The sequence below is a fragment of the Panthera onca genome, chromosome D4, assembly GCF_046562875.1.
Source record: "Panthera onca isolate mPanOnc1 chromosome D4, mPanOnc1 haplotype 2, whole genome shotgun sequence".
NCBI lineage: Eukaryota > Metazoa > Chordata > Mammalia > Carnivora > Felidae > Panthera > Panthera onca.
Window position 1 is genome coordinate 89,675,223 of NC_138351.1, and position 18,192 is coordinate 89,693,414.

Here is an 18,192-nt window from a genome sequence, read left to right on the forward strand (position 1 = left end):
GTTCCTGGGCTCAGCAAATTCAGGAGACAGCGAATATAGTGACAGTTGGAAAGAATGTGTCCTGTGTGCCGGGCTCTGTTAAATGCTGAGCTTCATTTACTCCTCACAACAGCTCCACGAGACAGGTTCTGTTATGTTATCCTTGCTTTAAAAAAGCAGCCTTGAAGCAGATAAGCAATTTTGCTGAAACCAAACAGTAAAGTAGAAGAAAATGATCCCCATCCGCGGCGTTAACCCCTAGGCTCCAGATTTAAGAATTTCTGTCCCAGAGCATTTATAATTCCAAAACAAACACCTCTACGTAGGACTGTAATAGTCATCAATCGACACATCCGGACAAGCTGGATTCTAATCCTGCCTTCACCCCTTTCTGAGGGGCACTGGGGAATTTTCTAAACTTCTCATCAATTATATGGCAACAATAAACCCCTCGGTGACTAGGATGTCTTGGACGTTAAATAACACACGTTAAGTGTTTTTGCGCAGTTTCCACGCTCTTGCTCGGGAAATGATTACCCTGGAAGGAGCCAAGCTGATCTCTGGTGCCCTTTACCCTCTCATTTCAGCCTTCCTGCTCAGACACGGAAGAGTCCTCCGTGGCCCCACCCACCCACTTTTCGAACCTGTTCCTCCACACCCCCCTGCAAAGCCTCTCTCAAGAGCTGCCCCCTGGAAACGTCTGTCAGGTTTCCTAACTCCTCTCACTCGGGGACTGTTAGTAACCACCTACACCCCAGTGTTAATGTGAGGTCTCAGCGGCACAAAGGAGTAGGGGGAACGCGAGCAGGCGCCTCGCAACCACAGAAACCAACAGGCAGCCAGCCCGCTCCAGCCTCGACGCCGGGGGCGGGACCTGGGCGCTTCAGGGCGCAGGCGCGTCCGCCCTGGGGCCACGCCCCCTCGCCGGCCAATAGGAGGCGGTGGCCAGGAGAGCGCGCGACTTCAGGAGGTCCCTCAGTCTCCGCCGACTGGGACGTATGACGTCACCAAAGCGCGCCGGAAGTGCGGAGTCTGCGGAGCGCAGCCTGCTGTGAAGGAAGGAAGTTGGCCCCGGAGCGGCCTGGGCCGTGTGGGCAAGGCCGCGGGCGGCAGCAGCGGCTGCTTCGGCCAACAGAGGGTGGCGCGATGGGAGACGAGATGGATGCCATGATCCCCGAGCGGGAGATGAAGGTCAGAGACTGGCCGGGGCCTCCCTCCCTTCCTTATTCCCGGCGTCGCCCTGGAGCCCCGCCGAACGCCGGAGCGCGGGGGCCGGCTGTCCCGCTTCCCGCTTCCTGCTTGAACATTTTACCGCGTTCAGAGCTCTCGCCCGCGTCCTGGAGCGGGCTGCCGTGATTAGCCCCACCGAATCCGTTTTCCCGTCCCTGGTTGGTCTTGTGCGCGCCACTTGAGTTACCCTAGTTACTTCCACGTGGTGGTCGGTCAGAGTAGTGGTAGTAATTGCTGTTTAAGAGCGTTCTCCGTGTGCCGGACACTGTGGTCATAATCAGCGCGGCAACCCCGCGCGTAGCTGCTCATAACGAGGAGCACATGGAGTCTGGGGAAGTAACTTAACCCAGAGTCACGTTTGACAGGGGGGCTGAAATTTAGGTGGTGGTTTCTGTTTTTATTTTTTAAGACCCTCTCGCCTCCACTTTCCCTGGTCTCCTTTTGTGAAGTGGTCCAGGCTTGCGTAACGCGGAGCCGGGGTTCGCCACCTGTTTTACGAAACCTGTAGCGACATGGAATAGAAGGACTATTTTGGTATTGGAAATAAGCGTAAGGTCAGGCAACGAAAGAGAGGGGCAGGTGATCCAAATGACGGTTGTAAGTAAGCTGCAGGAAGCGTTTAGGCGATTGAAGAGGTCCCTGAAATGTGTTTAGGGCGTAGTAATCCATCCCATATGTCGAGTAGTGATTCCCCCTTGAGAATGTCACCGGGGGGGGGGGGGGGCCGGAAGGCGCGGGGACCACCCGCTGAGAGTGTGCGGATTTCTCAGATAGGCTGGGGCAGAAGGGAAAAAAAAGGTTCCAGAACTACAGACTTAGAAGATGATCGTCTCCCTTTGAGTTACTGATTATACCAGAAAGGAAAACTTCCCTGGGACCCTTTGTCCCACCGGCTCTCCACACACACGTGACCGTGACTCAACTAGGATATTTGGGATTATCAGGATGAGAATTAGAAAAATACTGAAAATTTCATTCTACGCCAGCGTGGTCTCATCTGGAAAGCTGTGTTTTTTTTCTGGTCGCATACTCATTTGGCATTAAAAGCATTTCAGTTACTCTTTCAGCAACTATGAATAAAGAGCAAAGCTAAGGAAATTGGTAAGTGGAGTGTGTTAGGGTTCCCATACAAAACACCATACACGTACAAACATGTTAAGCTGAGAAAGGCTGTCTTTGGCTTTTGCCCTTTCGGAACATAAGCAAAAGGGGGTTCGCCTCCTTTTTACCAAAACCTTGACGTAAGATCAATCTGGAATTCAAGAAAAAAAATCAAAACATCTGGTACAACGGAACATAGTGATTGGTAAACCTATGCAATTCTCACCGAGAGGTGACACCCACTGAAAATCGTCTTTGTTTTTTTTTTTTTTTTTTTTTCAACGTTTATTTATTTTTGGGACAGAGAGAGACAGAGCATGAATGGGGGAGGGGCAGAGAGAGAGAGAGAGGGAGACACAGAATCGGAAACAGGCTCCAGGCTCCGAGCCATCGGCCCAGAGCCTGACGCGGGGCTCGAACTCACGGACCGCGAGATCGTGACCTGGCTGAAGTCGGACGCTTAACCGACTGCGCCACCCAGGCGCCCCGTGAAAATCGTCTTTGAAGGCATGTAGATCAGTTCGCGGAAGGCTGGGTGAGACAGGCAGTCAGGAGGTTGGGGCAGGCTCCCAGGCCCTGGAGTGCTAAGGAGCGTGCAAATGGACGGAAATGGAAACGGAATCGGTGGTGGATGGAGGTGGCCCAGGATGTTGCACAATTAACGGGGCACTTGTGGGAGTAAAGCAGAGCGTTGTGAGGTGAGGCTGCAGACGCAGACAGGTCAAGCCATGCCTGGCCTTACAGCCTGTGCTAAGGGCTTTGGACTTGTGTTTGGATGTCCTCAGAACGCCTAGGTAGGCTTATAGGTCTTGACTATTAAGAGATTGGCCATACCCATCCTTTTCCGTGGTGTTTTGTTTAGTATCTGATGCAGGTAAGACGGCTCCTGGGATCCGGTCGTCATTCTGTGGCCATCATGTCCACGTACATGTTTGTCAAGCACCACACTGGCAGTTCAGGCTAACGGCGTAGTTGGGTGATGCCTTCGATATTTCACAGCAGTTACTGAGGACTCCTCTGGGTCATGAGACAGTACTTACCGTCAAGCAGGACAAGATTATGAATGATCAAGTACAGCACCTGTGGTTAGGGCAGTAAACTAGGAGTTCAGAAAAGGAAAATACCAGTGTGAATTGGATTAGTTAAGGAAGGCTTCATGAAAGAATTTTTAAAACGATATTTAATTCGATAAACGTTACTAGGTCCTCTGCCGGGCACCACAAACGGCTGGGTTGTACTAGGATTAGGGCTGTTGGACTATCATGGAATATCTTTTCCCTGAATTGATCTTGGTTTCATCCTTGACGACAGGATTTTCAGTTTAGAGCCCTGAAGAAGGTGAGAATCTTTGACTCCCCTGAGGAGTTGCCCAAGGAACGCTCGAGTCTGCTAGCCGTGTCCAACAAGTATGGCCTGGTCTTTGCTGGTGGAGCCAGCGGGTTGCAGATTTTTCCTACCAAAAATCTTCTTATTCAAAATAAACCTGGTGACGATCCCAACAAGATAGGTAAGTTACTTATTGTTTGTTGCCTAGTGGAGAGAGGGGTGTAGTGAAGGAGTCTCTTTCCCAAGAAATCATTCTAGTATTAAAATTAAAGTGGCTGTGAATCTTCAGGTTGACCCCCAAGAAGAAGTTCTAGGCAGGAAGCCTTTCTGCTTGTTCTGCATGACTAGGCTTCAAAGTGCGCTTGTATGTTTATGTAGATGTAAAAATTGTTTCACATACACCTTAGACCTGGTAAAGGGGTTACAGCTTCTGCTTCTGCTTTGTCTTTTTTTTTTTTTTTTTTTTTTAATCTTTTCTTAGTTGATAAAGTTCAAAGCTTACTGGTTCCTATGAAATTCCCGATACATCACTTGGCCCTGAGCTGTGATAACCTCACACTCTCCGTGTGCATGATGTCCAGTGAATATGGTTCCATTATCGCTTTCTTTGATGTTCGCACATTTTCAAATGAGGTAAGCTACTGGCAAAGGGTAGCATCAGCATGGGACCTACAAAATTTGTCTGGTATTGAGTCATAACCTAGAAATTCTTGGTTGACTCTGGGAGTCTTTTTTTCTAGATTAAAGTAGGGGTTTAAAAAAAGGCATTAACTGTGGGATCTTAGACCTTTGAGATAGAAAGGACTTCAAGAAATTCTTCCCTAATACCCGCCCCAAGGTGTTTTTTTTCTCACTTACAAATGAGAGAGCCCACGCCCAGGGAGCTTTAGGTGACCTGCCCCAAGGCTGTAGAGTTCATAGTAATGTCCGAAGTTCCCATATCCCGGTCTCCGGCCTCCTCTGGCAGTGTTCTTCCATTTCTAGCAGTTTGGGAATGATATTGTCAATAATCTGAGTATTTACACTGACTATGTGCCAGGCCCTGTACTGGTGCTTTATAGGCCTTGTCCTCGTTCCTAAGTACCGTGGCCTCACAAAGTAGATGCTGTTGTCTTCATTTTATAGATGGAGAAATAGTCCCAAAGAATTTAAATGTGCAAGGGTCCAACACCATTAAGAAGCAGAGCCAAGATTTTAATCTAGTGTTTGCTCTTTACTGATTATTTTGCATTTGTGTATTCCCCTGTTGGAAGTTCTTCCAGTGTGCTAGGATAATTGACTGCCATTTTCAAAGTTGTGTTGAAATTGTCTGTAACAAATAGATTGCTGCATAGAGCTAATTTGTTTTTGTCACAGTCGTGGAGGAAAGTAAACTGTAATTTGAGAAAAAACTTGCATATTCAGTAATTTTCTTCGACTATTAAATGTCTGTGTTTATTAATTTATCAATTTATTTTTGCTCCTGGGCATTTGTTTTAAAAGGCTAAACAGCAAAAACGCCCATTTGCCTATCATAAGCTTTTGAAAGACGCAGGAGGCATGGTGATCGATATGAAGTGGAACCCCACTGTTGCCTCCATGATGGCAGTTTGTCTGGCCGATGGCAGCATTGCTGTCCTACAAATCACAGAAACAGTGAAAGTGTGTGCGACTCTCCCTTCCACGGTGGCAGTAACATCTGGTGGGTAATAAAGGCTTTCACTCGTAACATACAATAATGGTAATCTATTTAAAAATTAATTTCTGGAAATAAAAGCAAATGGGGTTTTTTGTTGTGTCTGTTGTTATTTGGTAGAACTGGAGAGTATTCTTTATTTCCATAGTTCACATTCTTAAAGCCAAACAGCAGACAGGATTTAACTTGAATGTGTGTAGCCGTTCTGGAGAAAGAAATATTTTGGTACGGCTAGTTTAGAACTGTGTTTTTAATTTTTTGTTTAATGTTTATTTTTGAGAGAGAGAGAGAGAGAGAGCGTGCGCGCGCGCGCGCGCGCGCGCGCACACACACACACACACACACACACACACACGTGCAAGCGGGGGAGGGGCAGAGAGAGGGAGACACAGAACCTGAAGCAGGCTCCAGGCACTGAACTGTCCGCACAGAGCCCAACGTGGGGCTCGAATTCACGAACCTCAAGATCATGACCTGTCCGCCCAGAGCCCAACGTGGGGCTCGAACTCATGAACCGCGAGATCATGACCTGAGTGGAGGTCGGATGCACAACAAACTGAGCCACTCAGGTGCCCTCGGACTGTTTTTGAGAATGATTGTTTCTGGATCCTAAAGAGTGGTGGATGGTACACTGAAAGCCATTTTGTACCTTCAGGGGCAGACTATTACCAGTGTCAAACAGGAGTAAGAGAATGATTTCTCGATACTTGAAAACTTTTTCTGTTCTCCTTATCTAAAGACTACAGAGTATTCTGTACCTTCCAGCTTTCTGGACAATACTCCATTGACAAAACATTTGGAACAGTCGACTTAATGGCCCAGTGGTAAATCATAATTGCCTTGTATCATCAGAATGATCTTTAAAAAAATTTTTTTAATGTTTATTTTTGAGAGACAGAGAAGACGAGCGGGGGAAGGGCAGAGAGAGACACAGAATCTGAAGCAGGCTCCAGGCTCCCAGCACTAAGCTGTCAGCACAGAGCCCGACGCGGGGTTCAAACCAATGAACCGTGAGATCATGACCTGAGCTGAAGTCGAACCCTTAACCAACTGAGCCACCCAAGGGCCCCAATTTTTTTTTTTTTAACTTTGTTGAAAAAAGATGATCCTAGAGTCTTCCATGGGCTGATCAGGGAATGGGAAGTGGTGATTAAATGGCTGTTTCGGGACAGATCTCATTGGTTTGCTCCATTTTCTTCAGTTCCTAATTGACAGCATTTTCTTCTTCGCTCAGTGTGCTGGAGCCCCAAAGGGAAGCAGCTGGCTGTGGGGAAACAAGATGGAACCGTGGTCCAGTATCTTCCCGTAAGTTGTACTTCAGAACGGTTCGTAAGTTACCCACCTTTGGTGGGTAGTTTGGGGTCTCGCTGGTGTTTCTTTGTCAAAATGTGATTCATGCTCGTTACGACAAATTCATCAGTACACAAGCAAGCAGGAAAGAGGGGAACTCCTCCTGTCTGTCCCATAGTCTTTCCAGAGGCATACTCTGTTTTCCTTAGCGGTAGCCTCCAGACTTTTCTGGATGCTTTTACAAATAGTCTGCGTGTAGATGCATTATACATCTGTTGTACACACTGATAATAACGCTACACCGTGTTCCCTGGCTTTACATTCCCAGTACATTCTATAAGAACGTTCCATCAAAACGGTGATAGCGTTATTTGTCAGCTAGCTGAGTCCATCTTAAAGGTTCAGTTTCTCTAATTATAGAAACTAGAGAATGGATGCTCCTGTCACTCTGTCACCCCCTCCCTGTGGTCTTCCTGGGATAATATTCGCAGATACTCTGCAGTATAATTTTGGCAAAGAATCCATGTATTTTGGGTCGAGCGTGGATGGCAAGGAGGCGTTCGTAGGCAGTGCTGAGACCTGTGTTGCTGTGAGTTCCTCCTTGAGATCCCTTCTCTATGGGGTGTGATAGCAGTGGATGTCTGAGTTTGAGGTTGAGGGTTTACTTCTTAGGTTATCACAGAAAGCTGTTATCTGAAAGTTGGTATATATTCCGTCAGGGCGCGTTAGCTTGTAAAAGGATAATAGGATTGGCTTAATTTTATGGGCTTGCTCTTTGCCTTTTTTGTTTTAAATGTAATCATTTTCAGAATCCTTCTTCTGACTCTTGATCCGTGGAGCCACTTCATTCTTCGGAACGGCTGGATAGTAGTCCGCTCTGCGGACGCGCCATAATTTACTCCCCCGTCCCGCTATTGCTGGCTGTCTGTGTCAGCGTGGGTGGCTTTGCTGCCATAAATGGTGTTGCCTTGCGCATCCTCCCTCTACGCCTGCACGCATTCTTGAGAGATTTCTGTAGGTTGGGGTGCTGGATGTAGGCATTTCCTCTTCCCTGTGCTGTCTCCTGGCTGGGAACATGAAACCTAGTGGTTTCTGGGGAACATGCTGGATTTGACGGAGTTTCAGCGGCTCATGTGTGTTTCATTTGACACTCTTCCCCACCCCCACCCCCACCCCAAATCTCTTTCAGACTTTGCAGGAGAAAAAAGTCATTCCTTGTCCTCCGTTTTATGAGTCAGATCATCCTGTCAGAGGTAACCCATCTGCTTTTCTTTTCTTTTTTTTTTTTTTTTTTTTTAAATTTTTTAATGTTTATTTATTTTTGAGAGAGACAGAATGTGAGTGGGTTAGGGGCAGGGAGAGAGGGAGACACAGAATCCGAAGCAGGCTCCAGGCTCCGAGCTGTCAGCACAGAGCCCGACGCGGGGCTCGAACTCACGAGCCGTGAGATCGTGACCTGAGCCGAAGTCGGATGCTCAACCGACTGAGCCACTCAGGCGCCCCACCCATCTGCTTTTCTTACGGGGCCAGCCTGTCACGAGGTGACACTGTATTACAGAAATGTCAGATCACGTGATGTATCTACACACCCGACCAGGGAAGTGTTAGTGCCTCCTGCAGGAATACTCTCGTTATCACCGTTGGCCAGTTAAGTCAGCACAACAGCAGTCCTCTGGTAGACACCCGTGTCTCATGGTACATGATAGTAAATGGATCCTGACTTGTTACTAGGATTCTTTCAAAATTTGCCCTGATTATAATCCACCAGGAAAAAAAAAAAAAAAATCCCACTTTGGGATGGATTTGGGCTTCCTGCATCTTGTATCTGTGAATTATATTTAGTAAAATCCGGACCTTTGTCAAAACTATAGTCCTCTGACTTTTTTATCCATGGGCTGTTAATTTTTTAACACGCAGGAGCTATTCCCAAAGTGAGATGCTTTATCGGAGTGTGTGTATTTCAGTTCTGGATGTGCTGTGGATCGGTACTTACGTCTTCACGATCGTATATGCTGCTGCAGATGGGACCCTGGAAACTTCTCCAGATGTGGTGATGGCTCTCCTCCCGGTACGTTTGTGAAAGGGACGTCTTTGTTCTTTGACAGCCACAGAGGTCTTCTAGTAAAGGTCAAGGCTTGGGCTCCAGCTTCCTTTTGCTGGCAACGGTGGTACGACTTCAGGCATAAAACTTGGCACCACGGGCCGTGGGGGCCAAAATGATGGTGTCTTCTTTTTTTTTTTTTTTAATTTCTTTTCAACGTTTTTTATTTATTTTTGGGACAGAGAGAGACAGAGCATGAACGGGGGAGGGGCAGAGAGAGAGGGAGACACAGAATCGGAAACAGGCTCCAGGCTCCGAGCCGTCAGCCCAGAGCCCGACGCGGGGCTCGAACTCACGGACCGCGAGATCGTGACCTGGCTGAAGTCGGACGCTTAACCGACTGCGCCACCCAGGCGCCCCAATGATGGTGTCTTCTTACAGCATAATCTACCGTTTAGTCGTAAAGCGAAGAAAATCATAAAGCTTGCTTTCGCTTACATTGTAAACTATGAGTCCTGGTAGGTGTCAACCTGATAAGGGTATTTGATTGATTGATTGATTGTCAAGTTAGCTAACATAAGTGTGGTCTTGGCTTCAGGAGCAGCCGATAAAGATATTTTAGAAAAGCAAGAAAATACCTTGATTTTTAAAATTCTTCCACTTGTTTATACTTAACCAGATGTTTATCAGATGCCTGCAGGGTGCTAGGCACTGCTTTAAATCTGAGAATACCGTGGTGACTGAGGCAGGGTCCTTGCTTTTGTGGGTCTTCTATTTCTAACGAGTGTGCTAGTCATAGTCAGTAAAGAAGTGCAGGTCAGGGAATGACAAGGGTGAAGGAGGGAACAGCGAAGGGTTTGGGCGGATAATGACGGGGCTGCAGTTCAGACTGGGTGCGCGAGGAAGGCCTCTGAGGAGGAGCCTTTTGAGCGAGAATGGAATGACCTGAGGGAGTGAGTCATTTTGAAAACCGGGAAGAACATTAATAACAAGATCTACAAAATGTGACTACGTTGCGGGGACATTTAAAAAAAGACAAATGAGGCAGCGCATATACTTTCCAATCAGTACTGGTTTTCAAAGTCCATAAAAACATTTAAAACTACATAAATAAATGTCTAAATATAACAGAAGTGGGAGTCGCACTAGATCTGTTTCGCAGCCTTGTTTCAGTGGTAAATCGTAAGCATCTTTTGAAGTCCTTGAATACCATCTATATTTGGCTTTTTGGACAGATGATTTATTTAGCTCTTCTTCCGCTCCTGGATCCTCAGGTGGTTTTCAGTTTTCCTGTTTTAAGGAATACCACGATATGTCCTTTGGTGTACATTTTATGTGATTGTGTTTATCTTGTAGGATAAATACCTGGAAGAGAATTTGGTTCAGTGATATATGCTCTTGTTGCTAAGGTTTTGAAAACATTGCCAAAGGATCTTCTAGAAAAGCTACAGCAGTTTCCATTCCTGCCACCAGCGTGACTCCCAGTTGCCCCAGATGAAGTCCTTATTTGAAGAGCCCGTTAAGATGTTCTGTTCCCAGGGAGAATATCAGCTCTGGCATTTATTGATTCTTGGGTTCCGTGTCCTGGGCTAGAAGCCTTATATGTGTCATTTTGTTTCACACTTAAAACCGCCTTTGACGGCAGTGAAGTGAGTTCCACAGGCCCACTACGTGCATAAGAAAACGGTATCAGAGAGGCTGCGGGATCTGTCCGTGCCTGGCCCACAACCAGAAAGTGACAGAACAGCGTATATACAGTTCGGTTCAGTGGCCACCATTCCCGTGCCTTGTACTACTCCACTCTGCCTTTATATCGTGCCTGTGGACTTGGACGTAGATTTTTGGGTGAACTTTTTCATAAAACTTAAATGGTTTTGTTTTTTGTGATCCTTAACTGTGTAGAATGAAAGAAAAAGTGCACATGGGATTTTTTTTTTTTTTCTCCTTTTGTTTCTGGTAGAAAAAAGAAGAAAAGCACCCAGAGATATTTGTGAACTTTATGGAGCCCTGCTATGGTAGCTGCACGGAGAGGAAACACCATTACTACCTCAGTTACATTGAAGAATGGTGAGCCGAGAGCCCGAGAAGGGTTCCTCCTCTCTCTGTCGGGTCCCACCTGAACCACTTGGTTCCCACGTTGAAACTCTTCTCTGTAGGAAAGGAGAATGGAGAGTCGAGGTGCCCCACACATATTTTCCTCTGATGCTGGATAATGTCTCTCTGACTCCTGTTTCCCCAGTCTTGAATTATCTCCATCGAATACTCACTGATCCTAAAAACCCCGTTTTCTCAATAACCCCGGTGATGACTTGACGACGATACTGATATGTAAGGAACATATTAAAAATTTCCCTCAGAGCAAAGGGCTTCCTCTTGAAAGGTAGATAGCTTGAAGCAAAGCTTCTGTCCGGAATTTCACCAGATTATTCTGTTGACAGGGCGATAGATTTATTGGAAATTCCGACCTGATTTTGTCATGTCTCTCGGAAATGGTCAGGCAGTTGGCCGGCTCTCCAGGGCTTTATCCGGTGAACTAAGGTTAAGCTTTGTATCTAAAATCTTCTCCCCTCTCGTCAGCCACGTAGGAAACCTCACCTTCCTCCTTGACGTCTTGAGGAAGTCCTCATGGACGCTACCTCAGGCTCAAGTCGGGTTAGAACTGTTGCTGTGTTTTAGTTTAATGGCCTTCCGCTTTTATTCTTCCAAGGGACTTAGTGCTGGCAGCATCCGCAGCTTCAACAGAAGTCAGTATCCTTGCTCGACAAACAGATCAGGTAAATTTCACTCGCTTGTCGCTTCTCCGTGATACTTTTCTGAGAAAGACTCTGGAGGGAGTTAAAACTATGGTGAAGGTTTAGATGAAGCCACGTCCCTTTGAATGAGTTCCTGGGTGACAGCAAAGCTGACGCTTCGCTGATGTGACCGAGCGCCTCGGGCCAGGTGGCTGAGATGTCACAATGGACACATGTGGGTTTCAAACTCCACTGTCAGCCAAAGCCCTTCTGTCCTTTCTGGATCCGCTCTTGATCTGTGGAAACATACGATGAGGTCTGCTGTCAACGGGAGCACGCCTCGATGTAGGAGGTTTTTCTGCCTTGTTTTGTTTTATCACCTTTATTTTTTCGCTCTTGCTTGAACCTGCCCCTTCATTCAGTCAGCCATAACCCATCCTTGATTAATGGAGAGAAACATGCAGATCATACCAAATTGTGACTCATCAGGAATATTTTGTTTCACTTTGGGGCCGCCTAGGTGGCTCAGTTGGTCAGCTTCCGATTTCTACCAATTTCGGCTCAGCTTACGATCTTGTGGTGTGGGGGGGGCATGGGTTCGAGCCCCGCATCGAGCCCTGCGTGGGGCTCTGTGCTGACGGCTTAGAGGCTGGAGCCCACTTCAGATTCTGTGTGTCCGTGTTTCCCTCTCTTTCTGCCCCTCCCTTGCTGTGTTCTGTCTCTCAAAAAAATACATTTTTTTTTTTTTAAATTTTTTTTTTTTTTTTTTTTCAACGTTTATTTATTTTTGGGACAGAGAGAGACAGAGCATGAACGGGGGAGGGGCAGAGAGAGAGGGAGACACAGAATCTGAAACAGGCTCCAGGCTCTGAGCCATCAGCCCAGAGCCTGATGCGGGGCTCGAACTCACGGACCGTGAGATCGTGACCTGGCTGAAGTCGGACGCTTAACCGACTGCGCCACCCAGGCGCCCCGCAAAAAAATACATTTTTAAAAGTTTTTAAAAAGGGAGGCACCTGGGAGGCTCAACCGTTTGAACGTCCAACTTCGGCTCAGGTCCTGGTCTCACCATTCAGGAGTTCGAGCCCCGTGTCGGGCTCTGGGCAGAAGGCTCAGAGCCTGGAGCCTGCTTCGGAATCTGTCTCTCTCTCTCTCTTTCTCTCTCTCTCTCTCTCTGCCCTTCCCCCACTCACACTTTCTCTCTTTTTCTCTCTCTTTCTCTCTCAGAAATTAATAAACATTACAAAATTAAATTAAAAAAAAAAGAAATATGTTGTTTCACTTTGAAACACCACCAGAAAGCTAAAAGCCCATGCAAGTAAGTGCCCACCTCCTTTCTTGCACTTCGTCCTCCTTGCAGACGAACGAGGTGGGCTGAGGTGGTTGTGACGCCATCCGAAACTGTGGTGGGTTACGCGGAGTCACCACAGAGCAGATGTGCTGAAACGGAAAAGTTTTCTTGAAACTGGCGCCTGGAATTTTAAAGAAAAACTTTTTTTTTTTAAGTTTGATTCATTTATTTTGAGAGAGAGAGAGCGCATGAGCAGGGGAGGGGCAGAGAGAGGGAGAGAGAATCCCAAGCCAGCTCTGCACGGTCAGTGCAGAGCCCAACACAGGGCTTGAACCCGTGAACTGCGAGATCATGACCTGAGCCGAAATCAAGAGGTGGACGCTTAACCGACTGAGCCACCCAGGCATCCTGAACCTTGAGTTGAAAAATGTCTCGTGCACCCCACACACAGATACATATTTCTCGCCAACCGGTCAGTATTTACCCATCATTGTCCACATGGCCAGGTGGTCCAGTGCGTGGCTCTTGTGGCGTCTAGGGTGGGCCACTTGGGGGTCACAGGCTGAATGCAGCAGCCTCCTCTGAAGTCTTTGATCGATTTCAGTGACAATTTCTTAATATCACGATTTTATGTCCCAACACGCTTTAAATATACTTATGTTTTTGTTTCTTATCAAGACAGTTTATGTACGTGGTTAAAAAATCAAATTCTAGAAAAGGGTTTATAAACGAAAAAAGTCACCCCTGCCCTACTCTGTCCTTATCCAGTCCTGTTTAGAGGACTTTTTTTTTTTTTCAAACTTGTAGCATGTTTTTCTTTTAAAAGCTAACCTCCTTATCCCTAAGTAATACTCTGCCTTATCACTAGATAGTGATTATTAATTTTAGACTTTCTTGGCTGTTGTGGCAGGTGAGGATATAGCTCACTTGAGGCCCTGAAATCTTTGTCCTTCCCTTACTAGGGTTACAGTCCTATTGTAGTTTCTTCTGTTGGCTGGCTCTGCAACTATAAGTAACATTTTTTTACCTTCATTTCTCATGACATCACCATACACGGTGAAGTTCTCTGACCTTGCACTTTGTGGGAGGAATACCTTCTCCCCAACCCTTGCGTTCAGCACACCTTCCCCCACTCCTGCCTTCCAGCTCTTGGCATTCTGTGGCTCGTCTTTGGTAAAATCAAAATTGGTATTGTTCGCATTCTGTTCCGTAGTGATTATCAAGTCTTCTTTATTTTGAAATTTTTTTTTTTAAGTTTATCTTGAGAGAGAGAGGGAGAGCATGAGCGGGGGAGAGGCAGAAAGAGGAAGAGAGAGAATCCCAAGCAGGCTCCACACTGTCGGTGCAGAACCTGATGCCGGGCTCAAACTCGCAAACTGTGAGGTCACGACCTGAGCCAAAACCAAGAGTCGGACGCTTGGCCGACTGAGCCACGCAGCCTCCCCAAGTCTTCTTTATTTTGTGTGTAGATTGTTTTTCAAAGTTGACATCAATTTTGTTTACATTATTATGAATGTGACTGTTATTCACACCATTGCAAAGTCATGGAGTACGACTGCGTTCCCTTTCCTCACAGCTTTTTACTTTTCTGTTATTCATGGAGCATTATTATTCCCCTTTGATTCATTCTGCCCAGTTTGGGTCAACACTGAAAGTTAGACAAATGTGATTTTTAAAAATCAGAAGTTATTTATTGGCGGGAATACAGCCCACTCAGGCAGACAGGAGCAACAGGGCAGTTTATGGGAAAGACGTAGTGGTTTCTCAAGGACCCCAAAGGCAGGAAGGGGGACCAGTGTGAGGAAGTGATGCCACGATCTGGGAAGACAGGAACTAAGGGTGCTTCTGTCTCCGTGGATGAGCAAGCATAGAGCATGTGGCCAGCTTTATTAGCCACCTTGCGGAAGACCGCAGTAGCCATCAACTGGAGGTCCTGGTCCCGGTCCCACATTTCCAGGGGCAGCTGCTGACTGGTTGGTGCAGGTATGAGATTCACCCACCGTATTTCGGAATCTACCTGGTTGGGTTGGACGGTCCCTCGGAAAGTGTTCATGATAGCGGTTATTTGTTCCCGAGGCAGAGACTTGGTATGCCAGGGGCAGATAGGTTGATTTGGAATATTAACCCCTCACTTGCTAGGACGCTCATGGCTTTTAGACCATCTTCCCAGATTTCCGACTCTAGTCAGCAAAGAAATCGAAACCGAGAGGTTTTTTTTCCCCTTCTCTTCTATTTGAACAATGGTAGGAGAACCAACGCAGAGCTCTTACCAACACAGCATTTTCACCTTCTGCTTCTTTCTTCCAGGTTAATTGGGAATCTTGGCTCCTGGAGGATTCTAGTCGAGCTGAACTGCCTGTAACAGACAAGAGTGATGACTCACTACCCATGGGAGTTGCCATAGACTATACTAACCAAGTGGAGATCACCATCAGTAAGTGTGGTCTGATGTAGTTTAGTTTCTGATCACGGTTGGTATTTAAATCCCATTCTGTGGGTTCGTGACAGAATCTATGCTGCAGGGCACTTTTAACTTCTGGTAGCCCGTTTCCGCTTGAATGATACAGAGTGTTTGGTGATGACACTAGCCTAACTTGACGGACACTCTTTGACAAGACGAGTCAGACCGTGTGTGTGTGTGTGTGTGTGTGTGTGTGTGTGCGCGCGCGCGCGTGTGTGTGTGCGTGCACTTCAAACCGTAGCAGCGCTTGGTTTGAAGACACAGATTAGAATGGACACCTCAAGCACTTGGCTTCCCAGTCGGGCCTGAGTCTGTGCTCTGAGTATGTCTTCTCCCCGGCTGAAGCATGGCAGAGCTGTGCTGCGAAATGTGCGAGGGCAGTGGAAGACCGGAGTTCCTCCCCTTTCCCTAGTCGGGTTATTTGGTCTTACTAGCTCATTTACTTTGATTCTTTTCCAGTCTTCACTGACAAACTGTATGCTTATGACTCAGCTGTCAATGAACATACAGTAGTTTGACTCCCCTTTCTGCGTCCTTCTGTGTGTTTTCCAGTGTCTGTAGTCTGTCACTTTTCTGCTAGATCAGCCCCTTCCTAGAGATGCCGGTCTCGGGCAGGGGAATATCGTGAACACTGAGACACGCTTGTAAAGCTCGCGGGAGCCTAGGGACAGTCGCGGCTGCCACGGGACTGCCAGAACTGCCCTGCAGGGTCCAGCAGGGTAGGGGCGGTCAATAATGACAGTAGCTCTCTTTAATGAGTTGGTGCCTGAGAGACTGTTCAGATATGAATCGGAACACGGGGGCTTGAGCTTTACTGTTGGGATGAGTCTGTTCAGCCCCTTCTTGCTTGGGGCGGTCTTGCCCTTCCCGCCCAGGCCCTTCATGACTTGGCTCTTTTTTCACTTCCATTTTCTTTCTTAACAGATGACGAGAAGACTCTCCCTCCTGCCCCAGTTCTTATGTTGCTTTCAACAGATGGTGTGCTTTGTCCATTTTATATGATCAATCAAAATCCTGGGGTCAGGTCCCTCATCAAGACGCCAGAGCGGCTCTCATTAGAAGGAGAGCGACAGCCTAAGTCGTCAGGTGCGTGCCTCTTCCTGCGCTGGAAGTTGGGGAGTACCGTGGGCTTGTTCTGGACTATTCCCAAGGGTAAAAACTGTGTGGGGATGTGTCGTGGTCCTGTTCATCCGCTCGTTCCGTCTTCATGAGGCAGGGACTGACTTTTCCTTGAACACATGCGCATTCTTGCTTCCCCTTGCCCACAAGCTTTAGTCTCTGACCTTGACTTTGGTGAAAGGGAAGCTTGGCCCAATGGATCCCATCAGGTCATTTAGCAACAATATCCTGTTATAGCGCCCTGTGTTATAGGTCTCAATCCTAAAGACGTTCGTCCGAGGGATTAAATATGTGATTGTGCATGCAGTGGCTGTCACGTAACTGTTACTGGTGTTGCATTTGTTGACAGCTAGCGGAATATATTGTGAAAAGGTGCTATATGCTTTATGATTCTTTTCTTATGAGAAAAAAACATATATACATACGTATTTAGGGAAAATACTAGAAAAGTGTGTATTAAAATCTAAATAATGGTTTTTATCTGGGTGGTGGGAACATGGGATTTTGTTTTCTTTTTGTTCATATTTAATTTTCTTTAGGTTCCCCCCCCCCCCCCCGCTTTGAAAATATTACTTAAGTAGTATACGTTTATTGGCAAAAAATTAGAAAATACAAAATCACTTAAGAGTTCCTCAGACAGGGGCGCCTGGGTGGCTCGGTCGGGCGGCCAACTACAGCTCAGGCCATGATCTCACGGTCTGTGAGTTCGAGCCCCGCATCGGGCTCTGCGCTGACAGTTCAGAGCCTGGAGCCTGCTTCTGATTCTGTGTCTCCCTCTCTCTCTGCCCCTTCCCTGCTTGCTCTCTGTCTCTCTCTCAAAAATAATAAACATGAAAAAAAAAAGAAAAAAGAAAAAGAGTCCCTCAGACATGGGGGTGCCTGGGTGACCCAGTTGGTTAAGCATCCAGTTCAAGCCCCACATCGGGCTCTGTGTTGATAGCTCAGAACCTGGGGTCTGCTTTGGATTCCGTGTCTTCCTCTCTCTGCCCCTCCCTCGCTCACACTCTGTCTTTCAAAAACAAACATTAAAAAAGAGAACAGAGTCCCTCAGACATCAAACAATAGCCGTAGTCTGCATTTTGGGGCATATTCTTCATGTATGTAAATGCACGTATATAAACACTAATATGTATTTTCAGCTTTTTCACAGTGACAGTGTTTCACTTGTGAGAACGAAGTATAAAACTTTTTAAAGGGGGAGTGTTTCATATTGTCGAATTTCACCACTCTTCTCTTTGAATTCTGTGAATATATAACTTTCAAGACTTCTCTGGCTAAAGAAGTGCATAGTGTGATCAATTCTCTATCTAAGAAAAAGCGTGTTGACCAGTCGGGGTGGATAAGGTGGACAGTGTATTTTCTTGCTGCTTCCCGATGCAGAGTGAGTTGTTCATAAACAGAACCACTCAAGACACTTGGACTCCTGTCACTTGGCAGTGAGTCCCCAAGTAGTAAACCAGGTCACCACATAGACTATGATAGCAGGGGACCTCATTGTTTATAGTGTGTGTGCTCTTTGAGTGTTTTTTGGGTTTTTTTTAAGCTTATCTATTTATCTTGAGAGAGAGAGAGAACGCCCATGCACGTACCAGCAGGGGAGGGGCAGAGAGAGAGAAAGAGAGAATCCCAAGCAGGCTCCGCACTATCAGCACAGAGCCCCATGCAGGGCTCGAACTCATGAACTGGGGGGGGTCATGACCCGAGCCAAAATCAAGAGTCAGACACTTAACAGACTGAGGTACCCAGGCACCCTTGAGTGGGTTTTGCCTGAAGTGCTCATGAGTACCACAGGCTACCTACACTTAGTTGTGCGGGCTGGTGACAGGCAGTGCACCCTGGGAAGTTGGGAGCCTGCAGGGTGACGTCTGTTTCTGAGCACAGTTCAGTGTGAAGGGCTTCGCTACTAGCCCATTAAACCCCCGAGCACAAGCGGAGGCCAGTTTCACT

At 46.9% G+C, this 18,192-nt stretch overlaps 1 protein-coding gene across 4 annotated transcripts in view; it reads left to right on the forward strand.

The window, feature by feature from the left end:
• The first annotated feature begins 990 nt into the window (after positions 1-990).
• Positions 991-18,192, forward strand: part of NUP214 (nucleoporin 214) — a 95,577-nt gene continuing 78,375 nt past the window's right edge. For 2 of the 4 annotated variants that reach the window (XM_060608345.3, XM_060608344.3), the window contains exons 1-11: positions 991-1,170; positions 3,622-3,817; positions 4,118-4,269; positions 5,119-5,317; positions 6,546-6,616; positions 7,791-7,854; positions 8,566-8,669; positions 10,603-10,709; positions 11,350-11,416; positions 14,973-15,099; positions 16,051-16,212. In XM_060608345.3, coding sequence (XP_060464328.3) covers positions 1,126-1,170; positions 3,622-3,817; positions 4,118-4,269; positions 5,119-5,317; positions 6,546-6,616; positions 7,791-7,854; positions 8,566-8,669; positions 10,603-10,709; positions 11,350-11,416; positions 14,973-15,099; positions 16,051-16,212 — 1,294 coding nt within the window. In that variant the 5' untranslated portion in view covers positions 991-1,125. The remainder of the gene's footprint in view (positions 1,171-3,621; positions 3,818-4,117; positions 4,270-5,118; positions 5,318-6,545; positions 6,617-7,790; positions 7,855-8,565; positions 8,670-10,602; positions 10,710-11,349; positions 11,417-14,972; positions 15,100-16,050; positions 16,213-18,192) is intronic. The other 2 variants (XM_060608343.3, XM_060608349.3) reach the window with 1 other exon arrangement.